Source organism: Excalfactoria chinensis, chromosome 5 (assembly GCF_039878825.1).
Source record: "Excalfactoria chinensis isolate bCotChi1 chromosome 5, bCotChi1.hap2, whole genome shotgun sequence".
Taxonomy (NCBI): domain Eukaryota; kingdom Metazoa; phylum Chordata; class Aves; order Galliformes; family Phasianidae; genus Excalfactoria; species Excalfactoria chinensis.
The window spans coordinates 45114528-45138052 of record NC_092829.1 but is presented as its reverse complement, the minus strand read 5'-3'; the positions used below and the strand labels follow the sequence as shown (position 1 = coordinate 45138052).

Sequence of the window (23525 nt, the reverse complement as noted above, 5' to 3'; positions counted from 1 at the left end):
TTTCGAAGCCGCAGCCCACCCTCGTTTGATTTGCGCTGCTTAACGAGGATCCTATGCCAAGGAAGCGCCCGGCTCCCGGCGCGGGGCGGGGCGGTGCAGGCGGCCATCTCCCACCTGGAGCCGCCCCGCCGTGCGGGAAGAGGAAGTGGGAGCTCGGGAGAAGCGGAAATCGCCGCCGCCGTCCGCCCGGGAAGCACCGCGGGAGCCAGGGCTGCGGCAGCCGGCAGCCAGCAGGGTAAGGGAGGGTGGAGGGTGCCGGGCTCTGCGGTGGGAGTCGCCCAGGGCCCTCGGCTGCCCGGAGAACGGTGGGTGAGGGTCCGTCGCTGGGACGTGCGGCCCGCCGGGGCGGGGTGGGTTCTGCCGGTCCGGGCATCCCCTGAAAGGCCCCGCGGAGCTGTGCGGCCCCTCGGTGCCCGCAGACTGCCCGCCCTGCTCCATCGGTGCCGGCGCGGCCCTGCCGATGGTCGCTGCTCGGAGGGTGCTGGGGGGCCCAGCTGCTCCCATTGGTTACGGCAGGGCGAAGGATGGAGCTGATCCGGTGGGTTCGGAACTTATTTCTAGCCTCGGTCCGTTGGGAACCTAATATTCTGGTTTTCCTTCAGTAATTTGCCCATGTGAGTCGCTGACTCACAGACAGATCATGTTCGTCCACATCCTGCTTTGGAAGAGATGCTAGAGCAGCAGTGGGCTGCTGTGGAAACTGGGCCTGATCCCGCTGGCTCGTTCTCGAGCGAGGCTCCTGCCATGAGACGTGCAGGGATGGGCTGGGGGCAGGTGTTTGTGCCTCTGTGCATGGCTTAGTCCAAAACCTGGCGGTGCTGGGCTCAATGAGGGTGTGTGTGTGAAGTCCTTTATTCTTCAGCTACTGTCTGTCAGAATCTGAGGAGGTAGAGAAATCCTGACCTGAAGATCTATCCCTTGTGCTTGCTACCAAGTGCAGCTGAATTAGAAAAGATGAAAAGTCAAATGAGTACTTGAACTGCACACCGGGGGAAGGAAGCTGTCCTGGAGAAGGAGAGAAGCCCTACACATATGTACAGGACACTGCAGATCCCAACACTGAGGAACCAACCGTGTGTGTGGTGTGGCAGGGTGTGGTGGAAGGGAACTGGTGTTTGCACTGGGCTGTGGGTGAGAGCTTGTGTCTCACGACAAGCTCCATCACTGACTGAGTGGTTCTGCTTTCCAGCTCCTTATTGGAGAGAAATTTGATTTTAGTTAAGATCACGTGAAGAGTGGGAGAAGCTGAGGAGAAGGACAAAAACCCAACGTTCTAAAGGTTCTCACTGTAAATACTTGGTCTTATAAGGTTTCTAGATATTAAGTCGTTCATCAAATGGTAGTTCTTAGCTGCCATAAGAATTTGGAGGTGGGAGACCTGAACAAGAGGAAGTGGAAGCTTACCTGCTGCTTTGTCAGGGTGTGCGCTGTTCTTCTCTCACACCCCTCCCGGAGCAATTTGTGGTTTGCTGTTGTTGATTTGATTATTTCTCAGTCACTTTTGTTCTTATTTCCAGTCCTGGCATTTCTGATGTGCTCAGTAAAACTGGCTCACTGGATCATTCTGTTAGACTGCAGAGCAAGCAGGGTTTTTGTTGTTGTAGTATAAACTGTACTGCAAATTGTAAGTTACATATTTAAAAGGGAATTTCCATTCTACCTTCTGAGTTACGTTTGTGTGAAAGAGATAGTCCACGTTAGTAAAGGTAAGTAGACAGGATGATGGAATGTCCAAGAACAGTACTCTAGTGGCACAGGAATGCAGGAAGAAGTCCTTTCTCTGACTCATGAACCTGGAAAAGCTGGGAGAACAGAAAGCTTTATATATATATATATATATATAAAAAACTTTTTTAGAATAAGCTCTGTAAAATACAGCCACTTGTACCAGGTAGGTTGATATACTCTGCTCCCTGGTCATGTTAAGAAGTGTTAATTTAAAGTGCCCAACCTGATACGCTACTGGGTATAGTATTTCAGAAAGACAGATACCCAGAGTGCTCTGGCTGTTGTTTCAGGTTGTTATCGCTTGCCTTTTGCTTCCTATTGTCATCACACCAACACTCGCCCTCTATTCCTCCTGAAGTCGGCTGGGACACTGAGTTTTGCACATTTCACGGGGGATTATCTAAGAAATGCAGCAACTTGCATACAGTGTTGTTGCAGGCAAGTGGACGGGTGTCTAGATTATATGCAAGGTCTTGAAGTTGTTTGGATTTCTTGTAACTCATTGTACATCTGAGGCAGCACGTGGAGCACTGTATTGTGCTCACCATTACGAATGGCTGGTGGAAAACAGCTATTGCTACACTCGAAGCATGTGCACAGGGTCCAGAATTAGCAGCACGCTTCAGAGGGGATGTGGAGTGGGAAAGCTGCCTGAACAAAAGTCCTCAGTGCAGAGGTATGGAGGGCGCTATCAGTGTGTAAAGAAAAACCACGCGTTAATTTGGGCAAGGAGAGGCTTCCTTGGTCTCTTTCAAATTTCGTCTTTGTTTGCTGCTAATCTTTGTGCAGTACCAGTAGAAAAATTAAGGATGTGGTGGTTCGAACAGCCTGAGAGCCAGCGACTGCAGAGATGGCTGATGTTTGTATCCTCTGCTGGAAACTTTGGGTTGTGCTTCTGTCAGTATACACAGAAGGTAGAATGAGTTTCTGCACAGTGGGAGTGTGACGGTGTTGCTTCTGGTGGTGTTGCAGATGTGGAAGGCTACCGCAGGCCACGCCATTGCTGTCAGCCAGGATGATGGAGCAGATGACTGGGAGACAGATCCCGACTTCGTGGTATGGCTCTCAGATCTCATCAATTCACTGCAACCATGTGATGTAACGTGCTGAAATTCTGCACTGGGGGGTGGGAGGGCTGGGTCTATCTAAGCAAGACAAACTGGTAGGAACGTCTTCCCAAAAGAGGAGAGAATTAGGATTTTCTGTGTGGGATGAACAAAGCTATCTTGTCTTGCTTGGATGCTGCAAGGAAGCCTGCATGGAAGTGATTTAAATCAGCACTTGTGCATGAGACTGATTTGAAGCAGCAGCTTCTTTGGGTAAAAAGTGCTTTCTGCAATGGGAAATGCACAGAGCTTGCAGAAGTAAAGGAGTGAAAGCAGAAGTGGTTGGTTTTCTGACTCTTGGATCTTGCCGATTTCTGGCAGGTTTTGCTGTGAATAACCGGTAACATCTTTGGGTTTTTAATGCTTTTTGTGTGTCCTTCGCAGAATGACGTGAGTGAGAAAGAGCAGCGCTGGGGGGCTAAAACTGTGAAAGGATCCGGCCATCAAGAGCACATCAAGTAAAGCAGCTCTTTTTGAAATCTATTAATAGCCACAATCCCAGGCAACTCTTAATCATTTCATGTTCTCCTCATAATTAAAACAAGACTGTCTGTAGAAGACTGATTATTTGCCACATTACTAGTTTTTCATCTACGTCAGCACTTTCAAAACTGAAATTAAGATCAGAACTGTGATGTAAGAACTCTTCAATCTTGCTTTTTAACTGGCTGTGATGTTGTGTCTGCTTCTTTGTGTCTGGAAAGTTTCTTTGTTATTTTTGGGCCCGAGAGCCAGTGCTGCCAGTGGTTTGTGTTGGGTGATCTGAGCAGCTGCATTTGACACTTTAAGGGCAGATTTAGTCTCTTAGTTCTCAAGCTTTGTTTAGAAAACTGCCACCAAACTGAAAAAATTCTGGCAAATTAACAGATGGACTCATGTGACAGACTCAAAAAATGAATGCAACCTGAAACAAACAGTCCCTCTTCCGAATTCCATTATGAAAAGTGCCTGTGACTTAAGAACAATTTATGATATGTGTGATTTAGGAAATACATGACTGTGCTCCTCGATTCTGTTTTCCTTTTCTGTTTCTTGGGTATCCAGCCCCATGTTTTAAAGCTGAGAATGAATGTCATGAGTGTGGCTGTGCTCTGCCTTCTGTGGAGAGCAGTGCTGACACCTGCTGGCTGAGTTGTGCTGGGGACACTTTAGTCTCAGGTCGGAAATGCTTTAATATACAGATTCATCTGGGTTTGTCCTTCTTGTGCATAATCTGTGCTACCACAGTTTAAGTTCCTGCATTGCAAGAGGACACCTGAAGAAGAAGAGGTGAATGTCTCCTTGCATCCTTATTTGGTGTTGCAGTTACATCCAAAATGCTTGTTTGGAATCAGAGTCCCGTTACCATAGGGACTGTGTAAGAGATGTTCCCTATTCTGAAAAGTTGCCATGTAAGTAAAAAGCACTAGGAAGAATTTAAATTAGGACATAAGAAGATGCATTTGAGGCATGTATGAATTCATGGCATTGAATTTAAAGGTTTTTCAAATAGCAAAATACTCTTTTATGTGACAGTCTTAAAACCATTGCTTCTTTTCAGGCAGTGTTCTACGCTGGTATAAATTCTGATTCTCAGAATATGAAGTGCTCTGTGAATTGAAAAATGGGAAGAGCTTCAAAAATATAAATTGTCTGACTTGTAAACTAGCTACTTATTATTTATTTTGCATCTTCTTGAAATTATCTTCTGGACCTTTCTTTGTAAATCTTGCTGTCTAATTGCCTGTCTTTAAAGTATTCATCAGCTGAGAGAGAATGTATTCCAAGAACACCAAACCATCAAAGAGAAGGAGCTTGAAACAGGACCAAAAGCTTCCCATGGCTATGGAGGGAAATTTGGCGTTGAACAAGATCGCATGGATAAAGTAAGTCTACATCATTTCCTGGATCATGAGGATGACGGTCTAAGCCTTGCTTCACCTTGTCAGTGATCAGCCACGTACATGAGTTAAGCTGGTTGAAGGTGAAGGCTGTTGTTCCTGCTTTGCCAGTATCGTTGAACGTGGTATAAGCTGTAAACAGCAGTGGCTGATTTTTGAGGTCACTTCGTAGTGCTGTAACATGGCCACATGTGACCGCAACCACCCAAGGCTGGCACAACATTGTGGTCTCTCTTATGTTAGTCAAGATTCTACTACAGAACAAGGTGAGCTGAAGCATACGGTGTTCCAGGAACACCTATTTCAGGTAGCAAATTAGGAATCTGTGAATGATGAAAGTTCTAGGAAGTGCACAACATCCACGTGTGTGAGTGTTGCTTACCCTGTTGTTAGAGCAAGTCTGCGTTCTTACATCCTGGGAGGATTTGCTTGGAGTCAAGATTCAGGTTTCTAAATGTGTGTTTCTAACTTAAGAAAGAACCTCATGCATGAATATATCTAGCATTGTTTTAATTTCATTGCTGTGCTAGCTGCTGTATGCACGTTGAGGTTGCCACAGAGCGAAGAAAAGGGTGTGCTGCTTCTTTTCAATTAGAGGGTAGCTCTCTTAAACAGTGATAAAATGTGAACACTGGCAAGTAATACGAGGGCCTTTGCCTTTGAAATAGGCTAATCTAACCAGTGAATCTGAGAAAGGAACCGATCACCAGATTCAATCCTGAGGCCTATTCTGCAACTTCAAACTGTTGTCAGCAGTTTATCCTTCTCCCATGTTGATGGGGAAAAAAAAGGAAAAGAAAAAAACAACAAAAGGAAGTACTGTTTCCCATAGGCTAAAATAAACCATCAGGAAAAACTTGATGGTTGTGTCCATATAAATGGTATCGGTGGGAGGCATTCATAATTTAGATTTTAATAAATGAAGCTGTCTTACTTGCAGCTGTAGTTAGAAAATCTCATCACTTCCCATGGAGGGAAGGCTTTTTGCTGCTGTACAAAACCATGACACAGTCCTAAAATGAAAAGCTATGTAACACCATATGCCAGGACTCCATCACTGATTTAAAAGATTGCAGAGTTTTGTACTTGGGAATTAAGTGCACAGTTTACTCTGAAATACAAACTTGGAAGAAAAATGTTGTTTTTTTTCCTAGTTTATTTATTTACTTTGGAAAAAGGGATGTGTTATGATGCTTTATATTTAATGAAATGCCGTGAGGAATTCTTTTTTCTGGTGTCATGTGATGAAAACATCGTTAGCCTTATCTGCCTCAATTTGTCAGTGTAAATTCTCTCTCTCTCTCTCTCTCTTTCTCTCTCTTTCTTCCCCCTTTAAGTTACACGTGGATTTTAGACACGGTGGTTGTACACATGTGAGCAGCAGCCTCGAGTGTCAGATTTAAGTGACAAAGTGCATGTTTCTCTGGCTGGTGCTCAGCTTTGGCACCGGACATTGAAGAGAGCACCTTCCTGTGGGATGTAGCACCCCCAAGGTGCATGGCTCCAGCCCTGATCCCAGGAGCTAAGAGAGCACCCAAGCTCTAGGTTAAGGTAACACTAGAAAGTGTTATCTGTGAGCAGGGGAGGATGCGCTTTCAAGTGTGTAATTACATATCCTCTTGCCCTACCTGAAGCTAGTGGCAGCATAACACGACTGCTCCTGCAGTTGCTGCATTCAGCTTGCATTCCAGCCACAGGTGGAGGCAGTGGGCCTGGAACATGGCTGTTATATCTGCAGATGATCCTTGATTTAAATTTTGGATGACACCATCGAGATTTTGCCTGTATCTTTCTTTTTTTTCATGCCCGTGGTTTGAGGTAAAAATGCAGAGTGTAAAACAGCATCCATAAAATACAGTCATTGCTGTCAAACTCTGGGAACTTCCCTTGATTGTGTTGGGTAGGTAGCATGGTGACAGTCTCCTACAGGCTCCTCAGTGACCAGTGATTTACAAGGACTGTGATTTCAGCAGGAAGAGTTGCATGTTTGTTACCTCAGGTCACCCATTGCCACGTTTTCTCCTACATACAGGACTGTACAGAACTGCTGCCTGTTTCTGAACTTTCCCCTTTCTTTTAGTCAGCTGTTGGACACGAGTACCAGTCAAAGCTTTCTAAGCATTGCTCCCAAGTGGATTCTGTGAAAGGATTTGGAGGCAAGTTTGGAGTACAAACTGACAGAGTTGACCAGGTAAGCAATTTCTGTTGGTACTACAGCTGCTCACACATTAGCTGAGTATATGAGTTGGTATATACAGCTGAAAAACTGCAATGTCTGTTCTCCCTGTTGTTTGAAGCTTAGCAGTAAGCTATCACGGACTGTTAAGGAGATAAATTTCTGCTTAAAGCAAAACAAAAGCATGGGAAATAGCATGGGAATGGAGATGTTAACATACAACTGGCTTTTGGCTGGTCTGTGCTCTTTTGGTGAGGGTGAAATCAATGTGACTGCTAGAGATGGAAGGCCTCGGGGAAGCTTTGTCTTGCATTGCAATGTGAACTACTGTGCAAGATCACTGGTATGTCATGCCAAGAGTGCATAACAGCCCTTGTGTAGAAATGCTGCGTATCTATTGTTTGGAACTTCTGTTGTAATAAATTGCTGAACCTGGCAAGACAACAGTATTTGGCTGGGAAATTTTTATTTTGGCAATGAATGACAAAAACAAAAGTGTGTATTGATTGTGGCGTAATTGAATATAGCCTGTATATTTTAAGTGGGTTTTTGTGTACCCAATCCAAAAGGTCAGAACAGTATGGAAAGACACAGGAACTTTCCACGCTGTTTATTCACTGAAGTGCAAGCATTTTTTCTCCAAATGTCTAATACTTTGTTATTGTGCATTTTAATTTCTCTTCCAGTCAGCTGTTGGGTTTGAGTACCAGGGGAAGACTGAGAAACATGCCTCCCAAAAAGGTAAAGTGGTGAGGTGATTGCCTCTGTAATACATGTTTTAAAAATCATTTGAATAGATGTTCATTCTTCTATTGTTTGTGAAGAGCCTTGTTTAGCGAGGCCTCAATATATCATTGTCGATTAATCAAATATTGGGAGATTTAGAAGGAAGAGAAGATGACAGAATGAGTTTTAAGGTAATTTCATGAGTTTGTGAGGTTTTAATGAAAGGAAATAGTGCGTCATTGTGAGTCTTACTTCTCTTGTAGAAGCAAGGTTCTGGAACATTTTAAAGTAGCAATTGTTCTTCACTTTATTGAACTTTGGTTTAAGAGGAGGTTTTTTAAACCACAGGGCTGCTGTATTCCTTATTTGCTGTGCTTATAAACTTAATTTCCTGTACCAAAGAGTAATATTTCAGTGCTGAAAGAACAGGCTTCCCCCCCCATTAATTTCTAGAATATGCTGGTTATTGGAAGCTTCTTCATTTCATTTTTCTTGTTCTTTCCTCTCAATGCAGACTACTCGAGTGGTTTTGGTGGAAAATACGGAGTGCAAGCTGACAGGGTGGACAAGAGTGCAGTGGGGTTTGATTACCAGGGTAAAACTGAGAAGCATGAGTCACAAAAAGGTGAGCGTGGATTCATATCCTGACATGGTAGGCATTCGTGGCAGGCAGTGTTGTAAATTTTTTTTCCTCCATCTGTTGTACTCATAGCCTGCTGGAAATTATCACTTTATACAGTTTATGTTGCTGAAAACTTCAGTCTCTCATGAAGAAGTCTAAAACAGTTTCTCACTCGTCTTAAGTGATGATCCTTCTGACATGAGGTTGGAGGCAGGGCACATAGGTTTGTCAACAGTTTTTTGCTACTTGGAAAGCTATGGGTTAAAATACTGAGACTGCGAGCAGTTTAACCACAGCAGGGTGTTTCTAAAAGTATCATCTGTTGGTGTAATGAAACATTGTTCAGAGTCAGCAGTGTTTGGAATGAACACTGGGTTGCTAATCACGTGTCTAGGCATATCTGATCCAAAAATCAAGTATTTTATTGAAAAATTGATGTTTTTGTCATCTGTTTTTTGTTTATCTCAAAGAAATAATTGCACTCTAGAAAAACTGAGAAGAAGCGAGCGGTGTTTGTTTAAAAGCAGACGTGCTGTTGCTGATTGGTTCTTGAAGTTCACTTTTCCTATGAGTGTCTTAAGAATTTTGTCAGGGAGTCCAGTAACAGAACTGCTGCTATCGCCTTATAGTTGAAATACACTTGACACTTTATTTTCCGTCTGAGAGAATGTGTTCTGAAGAATTTATGACTTCAAGTGTCCTGAATCAAAATTAACAGGGGATGTCAGTACTTCTTTTAATATGTAATTTAATGTTAGCTCAGCTGATTGTGACAATTTTTCAAGGTAACATTTTGTTGTTGAACGCTTACAAACAAAACTCTTCACTCTTATCTCTAGATTATTCCAAGGGCTTTGGTGGTAAATATGGTGTTGACAAGGACAAAGTGGACAAAAGTGCTGTTGGCTTTGAATATCAAGGCAAAACGGAAAAACATGAATCACAGAAAGGTTTTTATTATCTTATTTAAAAATACTGGTTCAAAACAATCAGCCTTTCCAATCTAGGAAGACGTGATTTTTATTGTTGGTAGTAAATGTGTGTTTGCCTTTTGTGTGTGTAGATCTGTTTCCTTTAGATGTAGAAGAAGGCATTGGAAACTGTCCCTGAGTTTCACGATCTGAATTCCAAAGGATCTTATATCCACATGGGTATTATTGAAATAAGTGTGTAACTGTACAGATCTATGGTCTTCAGAGGCAGTGTCAAATCCTTCATTATTTATATATCTGCGTTGTGCACATATATGTGTGTATTTTATGGCTTTAGATAGAAAGTACATCAAATTCTTTAAGTTTCTGAATATTATTGAGTCTATATGCTGTAATCTGCACTGAATTTTTGGTGCGTCCTTGCACTGCGGTCCTAGAGTTACCAGATGGGTGTTGTTTTCTTTATCAGGGGGAAAATAATGAAAGCATTGTTAGCAATAGGGCAACATACCCATTAGCATATCTGCCATTTTTTTCTAAGTACTGCTTGCAGTCATAAACTGTATTAATGTTTTCTGAAACTTCACGCATACAGATTATGTGAAGGGGTTTGGAGGCAAGTTTGGTGTGCAGACAGACAGACAAGACAAATGTGCGCTTGGCTGGGATCACCAGGAGAAAGTGCAGCTGCACGAATCCCAGAAAGGTATATCAGTTCAAGATTCTTAGCCTCTCCTTTCATTTACCCTGATATCCACTTTCCCCTGTGTGAACCCTCCTCCTCTGGTATCTTTAGCTACAGTCCTACAGTGCTAACACGAATCTCCTTTTTCTGTGTTTGAACTGTTGCTGTGTAATGGTTGTACTGGTGTCTGCCAAGCAGGTTAAACACATCTGCTTCAGAGTCCCTGACAATTCGGACTTAGTTAAGTTCTCACTGGAGAAGCCTTACAAGTCTGCAGGTAGCCTGGATTACTTTTTTTTTTACTTTATCAGTTCATTTGTTCAAGCCACAAATTCACTGTGCCTTCCATGAAAGCCTTCCCAAATAATCTGCCTTTTTGGTTTGGGATCTGCACACCCCACTTTCCATGCAGAGGAAATCTAATATCTAATACTGTCCTATCTCATTGTCTGTGAGATATTTATTCTCATGGAAGGTTGGTACCCAGATGAAAAGCTCCAGACCAACTGTTGTTTCCCCACCTATAATTAGTCTTTAACTTAAAGAATTTACATTCATTAAGCTAAAGGTTCTTTAATTAAAAGCAATCCTCAAAGTATTATTCAGTTGGGTGCTCTAGATTTGTTGCTAGAGGGTTATTACCTGAATCCCTGGCTTTCTGCCCTCATTTTATATCGTTCATTAAAATGGCTGTTTTAAGGCAGCAGTAGAAAATGGTCATAGCTCTTAGGTGAGAATTTCCTCCAGCTGCTGTGACAGCAGGAATATTGCTCCTTCCTTCAAACACTGCTGTGCAGGGATATCTGATGTCTAGTGTCTGTGGATGCTATTTAAACACATCTTTAAACAGTCAGATGTGTAGTGCTCAGGCATTAACCATGGTGATGAAGGAAGCTCATTTCATCCTTAACTGCTAATCCTCTTGTATCTTGTTTTGTTTTGGTAAATATAATGTGTGTGTCTGTGTTCAGAATGTTGATCAAATGCAAGTGCATTATGCAGTATGTATGAAAAATGTTTGGAATTGCTGTTTTTCTGTGACTGCAGAATTGTGTTCCAATGTGTGATAAATTACATTGATCTCTTCCTAGTCTCAAGTGGAAACTTCTGAATTTATTTGTACAAAAGCGTATTGAGAAATTTTTAACCATTTTTTAACCATTTGAAATTATTGGTAATTGAGAAATATTGCAAAAAAAAGATCTTTGAGTGTCTCTGACTAAACTTCTTTTATTTTCCTCCTTTCATGTTAATGTATTACCATGTGGCTTTTTCAGACTATAAGAGTGGTTTCGGAGGGAAATTTGGTGTACAGACAGAAAGGCAGGACCCATCTGCTGTGGGGTTTGATTACAAGGAGAAACTAGCCAAGCATGAATCTCAACAAGGCACCGTTTTCACTTGTTACTTTCTCAATAGTGCAGCCACTTCTCACACAGTCTTCAATAGTTCTCTTTGTAGATCGATGCTAGTAATGTGCAGGCACTTTCTTGCGCTTCTGTTCCTACATGATCTAGCAGTGTTCTTCCGTTTTATTCTTAAAATGTTACACAAAACAAGCCTGTATTCAGGAACGGATATCCAGTGTTTAGTTAACAGCTCTAAAACATTATGCATTTAGTTAATGACTATACATACAGTGTGATAATGACAACATAATAATTAGTATGGTGTAAATGATATGCTTACCAGATCTAAAGCCTAAGTGTGAAATTTTGCTTGGATAAATTGGTAGAAAAATATTCAGATAAGGACCGTGCATGTAATCCTTAACGAGCAGTGGATTTTAGCAAGATTGTGTAATTGTAGTCTTTAAAACAAGAAGTAGGGGATGTTTGTGGTTCTTGGGTGAGCAAATACTGTTATAATGCTCTCTTTATTCATTGTGAAATAGTTGGGGTACAAACCATGAATTCCTGGTTTTCCGTTATCTTAAAGTGAGAAGTCTGGATCAGGAAAATGTAAGTGTAGTATATTTATTCTGGCTGAAAATACATACAAAGCTGAAGAGAATGAGGTTGTTCATTCCGATAATCAATATTTTCCTGTGCTATAGTGACACAAATTCGAACTTTGTCCAATGTGCTGTTAGCTGACCCCAAGTACTACGCTCAAATAGCTGGTTAGGAGTCCCCAGCAATGTTGGGGCTGACAGGAAGAGCAGTAGTTGTAATTTTATTTTAGGGATGTATAGGAAAGCCTGTCCATCTGCAGAGTCTGGTGCTTGTTCCTACAGACAGTTCAACAGCTCATTGCCACCAGAAAGAGGTGGTTTCTCAGCCGCACACTCTTGCTTCTTCTACTGCACTGGCTCTGGTGCTTGGTTGTTTCTCTAAGTACAATTCTCTAGAAACAGTGCAAAGCTACTCTTGTTAGCACTTCTTTCTTTTTATGACACTAGTCAATTAGCCACTTCTGGAGTGGAACAAGTGCTGGAGTCAGCATTGGGTAAGAGTAAGAGTGTGCAGCTCACAGGTGGTACAGAGCAGCAGGGCCACCGTGTTCTTCGGTGGTGAGTTGTCATAGTTGTGCTGTCTCGTGGAACTGCCCCTCTCCATAGGGATAGCAGGAGTTATTACCAATAACATGAATATTCATCAGTTGGATATCATAACCAAAACTTCCAAACGTGAGATTTGTTAAATTTTCCTGCTGTATGTAGAATTTAAGAAGTTAAGGAATTAAAAAAAGCCACCTCTGTGGTCAGCAAAGACTGGATGTCACTCTTTGAGCAAAGCAGAAGTGACTTAGGGTATACGATCACTGCAGAAGGCTAAAAGTTGGTGCTGTGAAAGGCTGTGTTACAGAAGTGATGCATTAGAAGGGCTCATCCCTTACTCCTTGCTTGATACCTTATCAGTCCTCAGCTTCATGTTTACTCAAAGAATGCATGTGGCCCGCAGTCTCTCATCTGCTGGTGTACCTGAAGGCTCTTGTGGTTATGTATCCTTTCTGCATCAAAAAACAAGTTGCATTTTCTTTGGCGGCTGTCACTTTGTCTTTGCATGCAGCTGAAATGGCTATTTGCATTTGAAATGGCTATTTGCATTTGGCTGAAGGGGATGGGAAAACTCGCCATGCTGACCCTTTTCTCCTGCTTTTTAGATTATTCAAAAGGATTTGGTGGGAAGTATGGCGTACAGAAAGATCGGATGGATAAGGTACGTTGGTTAAAATAGCAATGACTTAAATAGCCTGTAGGGATGAAAAGTTAGTATGGTTAAATCTGTAGTGTTCAGGTGGTTTATGCACATATGTATGCGTACATATATGTAGTGTGTGTGGATATATGTATACATAAATATTTATAGATATATGAAGTATGGAAAGCTGAAGCATGAAGATGGATTTTCCTAAATGAAGCAAAATTTTAATGAAAGAATAGGACGAGGTTGAAGTTGTCTGAAACGTCTTTATGAATTTGTATCTTTTTAAACTTACTTTTTTTCTCTTTAACGATAGAATGCAGCAACTTTTGAAGATATTGAGAAACCAACCTCATCATATCAGAAAACAAAGCCGGTAGAAGCTGGTAAGACATAGTACCCATATCCTTCTGAAGGTGATGATCTTCAGAAGTCCAGGCTGTACTGCTGATGTAATTGTGAGTGAGGAAAGAACTGCTGTATTTGCAGATCTCTGGCAACTTCAGCTAGTGGCTGCCTTCTGTCAGAAGTTAATGTTTTATTTTATCTTTGAGCGTTGATATAGTTGAAGAGGAGAAAATGCTGAGTATCAGAGTGGAGATAAGACTGAGTAGGGAAGCAGAGTGGAAGAAGACTGTACCATAAAGGAAGGGAAGGAAAATTGTTGCAGAGATTTGTAAATAGATGTGTTGCACAGGGGGTTTGGGTTTGGAAGGAAAGAAGAGGAGGAGAGAGATAGAATGACTTTCCTAAATCAGCCGTGAGCTCAAAGAGAAGAAGCTATAGAAACATAGTTAATCCTCACAGAAATTTTACCATAAATTCATTCTATTACGGAGAACTTTAAGCAACAATGTGTTTTATTTCTAATGTTACAGTTGCTAATAAAACAAGTAGCATTAGAGCTAACTTTGAAAACCTCGCCAAGGAGAAAGAACAGGAAGACCGAAGGAAGGCAGAAGCTGAGAGAGCACAAAGAATGGCAAGGGAGAAACAAGAACAGGAAGAGGCTCGAAGGAAACTGGAGGTCAGTAGGTCTTAAATCCTATTTGAATAGCATGTCTGGTGTGTTTCGGTGTAAAGTTGGGAGAAAAACATATTTTAAGTAAATATATTTTCCCTTGTTACAGCTAGGCTCTAGAGGTCTGTGTGTGTTTCTGCCTGTGCTTTGTCTGTTTGCAGAACCAATCATCTATTAACATGCACTGTGTATATATCAGACATCAAATGTGGTGATGGAGTAATACTTAATTGTGTGTCATTTTTGTATCTAGCCTATTCCAAAAGAAGCATGCTAGTCTTGGCTGCTAATATCTGTAGTCTAGCCTTGCTGTACTTCTGCCTTTCAGTAATACAACTTTCCATTGGGCATGAAGGAGTTTGTAAGGGAGAGAGACATGTTGTCACTTAACTGCTGGTAGTCTGATGACAGTGATGCTGTTTCTTTGGAACCAGTATTGTCAAAGATGAAGGTGATTCTCGCCCATTGGTGTTCCACACTCATGAGATGAGGGGAGATAGTGTTCCGGAGGTTAAATAAATCTTGGTTTGGGAATTCAGAAAATGACTTTTGGCATCATCATGCTTAAGCACGATGGTTAGTGTTTTGCATGTAAATCATAAGCAAAGTAATTCCAGGGGATGGCTTAGTCAGAAGGTTTGTATTATCTGCTTTATAGAATCTGCATGTGTACTGAAATTCTGCTGCTAGGTGGAAAGACTAGTCTTTTGTATCTAGTTCCTTAGCTGTGTTTTGTGATGCCTGAGGTGCCTCAGCGTCAGTAATACTGAGGACTGGCTGTTTGCAGCTCTAACCTTTCATGCAAGCTGTGTTAGCAGCATTTGTCCAGAGCCACTGTGGCAGTTTCCCCCTCGGATACATGCTGTTGTTCTCATTTCATGACCTCCTGCTTAAAAGTATACATACTTACTGTCGTGGCATGGGCTGGGAAGCAGCTGTTAGTAGCATTATAATAGTCCTTCTTTTCTCCTTCACTTCTTGCTTCATAGAAATAGAAGACTAAGAACAGCACACAAAAAACAGTGGTCTTTTAAACACTGGGTAAACGCTACCTAGCCATTTCCCTGTACTGGGATTTAACAGTGAACTTGTAGGCAGTACTGATGCTCAACTAGCATGCTCCAGCTAGAGCTAGTAGTGTCAACAAGCAGGAATGACTAGCAGACAGATTGAATGGATTTTGGTCAAAAGTATTTACAACTCAGGGAGGTGAACAGCGAAAACTATCATCCTCATCATCTTCAGTGTTGCCACTTTTTATGTTGAGGAGACACTGCAGAGTGAACACTTCTTTGAGATCCTCATCACTGCTCTTCTCAGCTGCCTATTAGAGAGTTCCGCCCACTCCTCCCAGTTCTCATTTTCTCCCCTCGTTTATTTTTAAACTTTTCCTCAAAAGTAACTCTTGTTTAGAGTCAATGGATGCCGTCCACCACACAGTTCAGTAACAAATTCTCTTGCATATGAAATTGTCTCAGCATCCTCAGTGTGACACATGAAATCCAGGACTGACTGTCAGCTGTTTTCTCAAATCTGTTCAGTCCTTCATTTAATAATAAGTGCTACAGTGACTGCTTTGTCACACGTGGCAGCTACTTCCCTGAGCAGGAAGCTGTTACAGGATGCAAGCGAGCATGTGTTGTTCGTCCCACTGCAGCAGCATGGTCTGATTCATCACCGCTTTAACCGTGGTGTAAATAATTTGTTTTATATGTGTGAAAAACTGCATGATGTAGCTCAGATATTCCTAGACTAAGAAAAATGCAACTGCACTAAAACCTGTGTGTATTTCACATCAATTAAACTAGCCTAAAGCAGCATAGCTTATCTGTTTATCAGCACTACTGAGCCACTTTATCCCCTATGCCAGCAAGGCAGTTACATGACTACACAATAGCAGAAAATTAATAGTACCAAATAAAATATCTATTTAACCTTGCCTGATTTGATGATTGTTTTCATAGCTCTGCTACTCGCAGGTATGCAGACCAGTAATGCTTCTGAAATAGCTTTGTAGTTTTCCTGTGCTGAAACAGCATGACTTGTGTATTTTGTTTGGTGCTTGACTTTGAAAAGCTGCTAACTCCCTTTTGACTTCTGTTTGAAATTGGGCAAATTCTAGCTTTGTAGGATGGATCAGGTTTCTCCAGTCAAAGCAATTGCTGCTTTTTTTTCCTCCTTCTTTTCATTTATGACCTCTTTTACTTTATGGCTTCAAGATGCACAGCGAAAGCATGTAGTCACTGCATATGTTTATCAGAAAATGAGTGGGAATTGATCTTTGTGTATCAGTGATTTCTTTTAATGCTGCCCTCCATCTCTCTGTGCTATGAAATTTAAATACCTTCCCACAGCACTGTTTCAGTTTCTTTACTATTCTTGGGAAAAACATGTAACACCATCAACACAGCATCTGCCAATTTCTTAAAGCTGTGAGGAGACAAAAGAAAGATCTGAAGTTGAGAAGTCAGTCCTTTCTTTTGATAAGATCATGAAGCCTGCTCTGGGGCACCTCTTTGAGCATTAGGCAGCTCAGACTGTGTCGTTCTCAGCATTGGCACCAGTCTCTGGCACTCAACCGTGCAAAAGAGAGGTTGAATGCTTTCCTTGAGGAGAGTCTCTCATTTCCCCTGGGAGCAGTGAAGCTGAGATGTGTCAATCTGAGCAGTTGTTAAGGGAGCTCTTCAGATGAGAAAAGCTGAATGCCTTGGCATTTGCTCACTGAAATGATTGCATAGTGCTGTCAGTACATCGCCACTGTTTTCTGGTGTAGCTGTTGAGCTGGTAGCCCCACAGCTCCTCTAGCCATTGGCAGACTGTCAGTGCTCCTGAACTACTGTCACCATGCTCCAGTGTATTTAAGCTTATGCATCACCAATGTCTAGATCTGGCATCTGTTTTTTCCCCCCAGCAATGTGATTTTTCACTCCTCATCCTCCTGAGTCTTTGTCCATGCCGTCAGTACAACAATTGCAGTCAGAGGGCTTTAGTCTGTCAACTCTGGTGTCAACACTTGTTGGAAACAGCCTGGAGGCAGCCTTGAGGGGTGTAAGTTGCTCTTGAAAAGAGCAGCTTCTTTCTTCTTCAGGAGATCTTGCTTTTCTTTTCACTTACCTTCTTCCACATTGGATCTGGGCAGTGTTACAGTTCATGACTTGCAGCAACACTGTTTTCCTTGCAGGATATAATGTGGTAGATATTTTACAGTTCTGCTGATAAGGAAGAACAGTGAAGCCAGGTGATGGATGTTGCAAGTGTTTCACTGTTGATAAGGCTAATCTGTATCTATGGAATCACTTTGGAGAGCCCTTGCTCCCAGTTACTGCTGAGAACTGCTAAGAAACATCAGTTCCTAGAAAAATTGACTTTCTTGGGTTTTTATCCTATTCCGCCACTGTTCTCTCTAAGGAATATCTTATCACCTGGCAATAACTGCCTTCCGTCATCACTACTTTTGCTTTATTCTCAGAAAAAGGTGATTGGGTATCTTTAGGTCTTTACAGTTAGCCTGTTTGAAGCTTTGTTGATCATCAACAAGATATCAGAAGTAGTTGTTAGACAGCATTTATGACTGAGGACTGTTATTTCCTTACTTATATTTCATTGTTTCTAGGGGATTCTACACTTAAGTCCTTATAGGTAATGCAGCCCATCCTTGAACACCTGGGTATCAAGTCAAAAACTTCACTCATTATCTCAGAGCAATTGCCTACTGTGAAATGGAAGGATCACTCTTACTAGTGTCCCAGAAGACTTGTTATTCTTAACACAATGCTTCACCTCTTATGCAATAGTCTAAAGAATGTGGCGCTCTCTTTAGGGCACATGACTTTGTTACTTCATACTGATCCTTTTTTGTGCTTTATGCATGATTTTGCTCTGTACCTTTGCCACAAGCAGGTTACCATTCCTTAAGGTAGAAGGAAGTCCTTAACGTATGGTGGCAACTGCATCTGTAGTGGAGTGCCCTTCATGTTTCCTCTGGCTTGATAAGTAGGAAAATCAGTATATTCCTCTAGGTTTAGGAAATGCCATGTAATTCCATTGCACCATGGCTCCACTATCAGGAGGAGGAGAGCAGCTGCGTACCACTTCTTGCTCTGGAGATTGGAACTTTACTTCTTATGAGGTGATGACATATGAGAACCTCAGCCTTTTCCTTATTCTCAGCAGTCACGTTCTCCACCTCATTTCTAATACATGGAACTCTTCTGAACATTCAAACCCCCTCATTGTCAGTATATAGAATTTAATTTTGCATGTGCTATTCAGTCTTTCCATTTGGCAGGCTTTTGGCATACCTGCAAGAGTTTACAGGATCATTTCTCATCAAGGACAATAAATCAGTAATATAATTAGAACATGGGGGCTCCAAGTTCCATAGGTTTGCGCTAAAATGGTACGTGAGACCCAATCAGATAATGAACAGTGTGAATGTATTGAGCACAGAAACCCTGCAGCTCCTGTGGAAATGTGCCAGAGAACATTGTGTACTCGTTTTTAAATTCATGTATCCATACATTCTGTGCAGTGCTTGGTTCCACATTTTTTTTTCTCCTCTGCTTTGCAGTATTTCTGAGGCTTTTTTTATAACCATTTTAAACCCCATGCAGGTCTAATGATGCAGTCAGTCCAGCTCTGTTCTGCTTCTTGCTCCAGTTTATTTCAGAATACGACATTTATCTCTGTTATTTGAGGATTGTCAAAAAGTGACTGAGCTATGCTGAAGCTTTTCTTTCTCTTTGTTTAAGGAGCAAGCTAAAGCCAAAAAACAAACTCCACCACCATCCCCTACCACACAACCAGCTGAAACGAAGACACCCTCAAGCCCAGTCTACCAGGTTTGTTACCATCCCTCCTAGTTTTTGATCCAAAGCGTAGGAACCTCTTAACAAAATCCTGATCAACCTCAACAATTGTTTATTGCAGGATGCAGTTTCCTATGATGCAGAGTCTGCCTACAAGAACTCTAGCACAGCATACTCAGCTGCACATGAGCCAGAATCCGGCTACAAAACTACAGAGTCAGACTATCAAGAAGCAGTGAGTCAGCGAGAGGCAGAATATGAACCAGAGACAGTCTATGAAGTGGCAGGAGCAGGAGACCATTACCAAGCAGGTAAAGTATTCGTTTCTGATGTGAAACCTTTGATGATGAAGACTTAGTTCCTTGGGGAGTGACCCAATGGATAGTTGTGTCAGTATCGCACAGTCCTCATTTTCTGAAGTCGTTGTCTGCTGAGGCTTTGAGGATCCCCCACCAACAAACATCAGTTAGGAGATGAAGATAAAACTAATAAGCTAGTGGCACTAAAAGAATACAGGTCTTTTGAATTCCTGTTTTTTTCATCTCTTCTGGTTACTAAAATTATATTTGCTCTGGAAATTCTGTACACATCACTTCATTAAACACACCCCCAAACACGCATGTGTAACAATTTGTATTAAATATTCTTACATGCGGATGTTGTGCTCAGTTGTTGGTCTGTCACATTCTTAAGTGCTATAAAGCTAATAATAATTTTTATTTTTTATACTGTATGAAACGCCTAGGTGAGAATGCTTCCTGTCAGGATTAAATTGAATGTGGTTTAGGAAAAAATAATCCATCTCAGAAGGTACATCAGTTTGTTCCCTTCTTTCTGTGTGCCATTAGAATTAGAATGACAAGAGGAATACCACAGAAAAAAAAACCTCAGGATGATAGGTGGTATGCTTTATGCTTTTAATTTTTTTTCTCTCTCTCTCCCTCAGAAGAAAATACTTACGATGAATATGAAAATGAACTTGGAATTACAGCCATAGCCCTTTACGATTATCAGGCTGGTAAGCACAGCTCTTGTTCATCTTGTAAAAACTCTTATTTTGGAAAGCTGAGTCAAGATCTTTTTCCTTTCCTACCACTTTGTAGTCTTTTGTATCAATGTGTGAAGAGATGAAGCATTAGGAATGTTTAATAAGAAAGAGGACAGTTAGTGATTTAACAGCAACGTTGAGATGTTTCTGAAAACTGCCATCCACTGCTTCTAGAAATTACAGAGGTTTAAAAAAAATCTTTTTGAGTAAGCGTTAACATTCATATTATAGCCTTGGTGTGAGTAGTTAAGATTTCCTCTGGTTAAATCTGGGGAGAGCTCAAGAAAGAGTGGTTTTCAGGGTGTTATGTAGTGATTGTTGCTCTGAGTTAGAAGTGTACCTAAAATGCAGCGGGTGGGAGCCAACAGTGGTGTCAGCGCTGAGGATGAGAAAGCAGCTGTCTGTACTGCTTGTCTTTGTCCAGTGCCCTGTTTCACAGCCCTGGTGGGTGGCGGGACGGTGTTGGGTGTTCGTGGCATCTTTAGTGGGCTATAAATGAGAGTATAGTGGGACCAGTCCTATGCGAACACTGAGCTTCTTCTGCTTTCTCTCCAGCGGGTGATGACGAGATCTCCTTTGATCCAGATGACATCATTACAAACATAGAGATGATAGATGATGGCTGGTGGAGGGGTGTCTGCAAAGGCCGATACGGGTTGTTCCCAGCAAATTACGTGGAGCTGAGACAATAGAGACTGTTGTCTGCTGGTTATGCCTTAATCCCCCAGTCAATAAATCTGACTTAATACACTACAAATCATGATGCTTTTCTGAGAATGGAGGGGTATATACATATTGCTTTTATATTTAATACTTTGCCGATGCTTTTTAAAATGTTTATGCCACAGAAGTTGCTAATATATTGTAACTACTCTGTTCTTCACTAAGGCTCTTAAAATGATTTTCATGCATTTGGAAACATTCTCTGCCAAATTAGCGATTGTCATAAAAAGCCTTTCCAAGGACAATTAGCTGTCTGTCATAAGATTGCATGTTTTACTCATAAGTGAGCAGATTTACCTAGTGTTTAAGTCTAGTTAGTCTTCCACTAAGTGTTTTCAGCTCGGAAAATCATGGCTGTGCAGGTTAGTTGCATTTCCACTAAGCAAATGGGGTGGGCAGGACTGGGAAGGGGCATAATTTCTTCCTTTTGTTTTCTTGATAGTATGTGGAAAAGCGAAGAGGATGCTTGAAAGTTACAGCTAATGGCAATTAATTGAGTACTCTCCGATATTTACTGAATATTAATGTTACGAAGGAAACAGTCCGGTTACTTTTTCCTTCTCTTTTAAAGTGAGGTTTCTAGGATATTGCATTGGTTTCTTTCTATTTTTTTTCTCTCATCTTGCTCCCTCTCTTCATGTTATCCCAGAGGAGGACAGCAAAACACTCTTAATACTGATTGTCTTCAATTTATTTGCTTTCTGTTGCAATTCCTCCCCCCTCTTTCACGGGAAAACTTGAAAAAATTACTGTACGAGTGTTGAGTTACTCAGTGAAATTCCTACTTGCTGAAAGGGAAACTGGCATCCAATTGTGTGTGACAAGGAATAGTCTCATTTCTTTAAAGGGGAGGAAAGAAGGCAAGACGGAATCGCGGTCATTTTGTGTACAGTGCATCCTTTGTTCATACAATGAAACAGGCGGGCCTGCTGTGCAGTAGTAACATTTTACATAACCATATTTGAGTTGAAGAATATTAATACGAATAATTTGATTTGAAACCCTTATAAATCATCTTAATTTTTAAGCCATGCAAGAGACATCTGTACTTTTTGTATGCTCAGCAGAAACTGCCAGTAGCGTTCTACTAAACAATGGGTTTAAACCTGTTCTTTGCCAAAACTAAAACCAAACTTTCTGTCCTTCTAGAAAGCTGATTTCTCTGCAGGTTTAGGGTCCCTACCAAAGATAGTAAATTGCATCTAGTAGTGCACATGTTAAATGTACGTACCGTCTGTTTCCACCTTCTGATCCAATGAGAAAAGCAGAACTGATACGGTAGCTAAGAAAGAATGCAAAGGGGTTTTTTAAACTGTAACTTTGGACCAATGGAATATAGGAGACCTGTATAAAATGGTAAAATATATAATGTATCTTGGAAGGCATTGTGTTGAACCAATTCTTGGATGGTTGGGACAATCCTTAATGAATGTCATGTGTACGTCATGATTATATATATATTTTTCCTTTCCATGGTCTCATTTCTCTGTTGTATTTGCATTACTAGGGTTGGGTTTTATATGCAATTTATTTTATCCAATTTTGCATAGAACACCACATAGGGGAGATATGATTTTTGTAAATTAAATCTTCAATAAACTTTTTGAACCATTTGCATGTAATATCTTTGTGTTTTTAAGTCCCTTTGTTAGTTCGTTACAGGTAGTTCATCCCATCATCAATCTGCATCTGGGACCAACGTGAGTACAACGGATGCTTCCTACGGAGAGCTGCTGCGTGGTGCTTGGTACTGTAGTGAAGGGCACCTATGTTCTTCTAGGTTGCCACTGCCTTCTGGGTAATTCCTTTCCTCAGAAACACAGTAGCTTTGTCATTTATTCTTACTCCATAAAACCATGACTCTCACAGTAGGGAGATGGGGGTTTTGTGTGTAATGGATGTGAGGAGAAAGCAAGCCCTGTTTATTTCTGCTAATGGGATGGGTGAGCCTTGAACCTGTTCATGCCTTAATGTGATGCAGTTGTTGCTGCTCATCGTGTTCAGATTTTGAGTAATGGAAGACAGCAGTGCACTGACTTCATTGATTTCTTATTCAATGATTTTACACTTCTCAATGTCATTCTTCCAATTGTAATATAAGCGTGTAGTAAGAACAGTCAAAAAAGTGTTTATATAAGTATTTTCTAGTTTCTTATAATTTTCTATTTCTGCAGTAATTGCTAACGATAACAAGGAGAGAAGGCTGTAGTTTGAAAGGTGTTTATGTGAGATGCGGGGAAAATCTTACAGAAGTGAGATACATTTATTGCCCAGTGTTCCCTGTGTGCTGTGCATCCTCCATCCCTCCTGAGTACTTCTCTCCCCATACTGGCTGTAGACCCCAGCTTAGCTCAGCACAGGAGCCACAGCTCTTTTCTGTGCGTTTCTCAGATGCGTTTTATCAGCCTTTTCCTTAAGCTGCCACTTTATTTTTAGTCTGTACAGATGGCAGGCTTAAGAGGATGGTGAAGAATGCTCCTGCATCCCATTTATTTTATGTAAAGCCTTGGAGCTGTGGAGTGTTTTGCCAGATTTTTATGTGCAATGGGCCATTTACAACACATCAATTCTGACTAGTTTGCCAAGGGCAAGCCAGTTTTTGACTTCTATCCAAGGAAAGGGAGCAGGAAGCAGAGGCATTGCACAGTAAAGCAGAGGGAAGTTGCTCGAAAGAGAGGGTCTTTGGCTTAGATAAATGCATAGCCAAATTGTGACTGCGCTTCCCAGCAGTGTTTCATACTGTGTGTCCTCTACAGCCTTTCTTGAACTGGGAAGGCTGATAGTCACAGCGATCTCAGCTCAGACTCATTTTCAAGTCCCCTTCCTATCGAGTAGTGCCAGTGCTTGTTGCCAAGGCTATTCAGCTGAAGCAGCTGCTTCTGGAGAAGTGCTTTTCAGATGCAGCCTCAAAGCCACCTGTGATT

At 41.5% G+C, this 23525-nt stretch overlaps 1 protein-coding gene across 4 annotated transcripts; it reads left to right on the top strand.

Annotated features, from left to right (window-relative positions):
- The first annotated feature begins 102 nt into the window (after nt 1–102).
- On the top strand, nt 103–22214 carry CTTN (cortactin). 4 transcript variants are annotated; one of them, XM_072337498.1, is made up of 17 exons: nt 103–235; nt 2701–2784; nt 3219–3292; nt 4570–4699; nt 6795–6905; nt 7577–7631; nt 8131–8241; nt 9078–9188; nt 9766–9876; nt 11133–11243; nt 12961–13016; nt 13318–13387; nt 13880–14028; nt 18774–18863; nt 18952–19141; nt 19777–19848; nt 20434–22214. In XM_072337498.1, the coding sequence occupies exons 2-17, from the start codon at nt 2701–2703 to the stop codon at nt 20568–20570; spliced, it is 1662 nt and encodes a 553-aa protein (XP_072193599.1). In that variant the 5' UTR covers nt 103–235; the 3' UTR covers nt 20571–22214. The 4 variants fall into 4 exon arrangements, with proteins under 4 accessions (XP_072193599.1, XP_072193601.1, XP_072193600.1 ...); XM_072337500.1 differs by lacking the exon at nt 9078–9188; XM_072337499.1 differs by lacking the exon at nt 11133–11243.
- Nucleotides 22215–23525: the final 1311 nt, after the last annotated feature.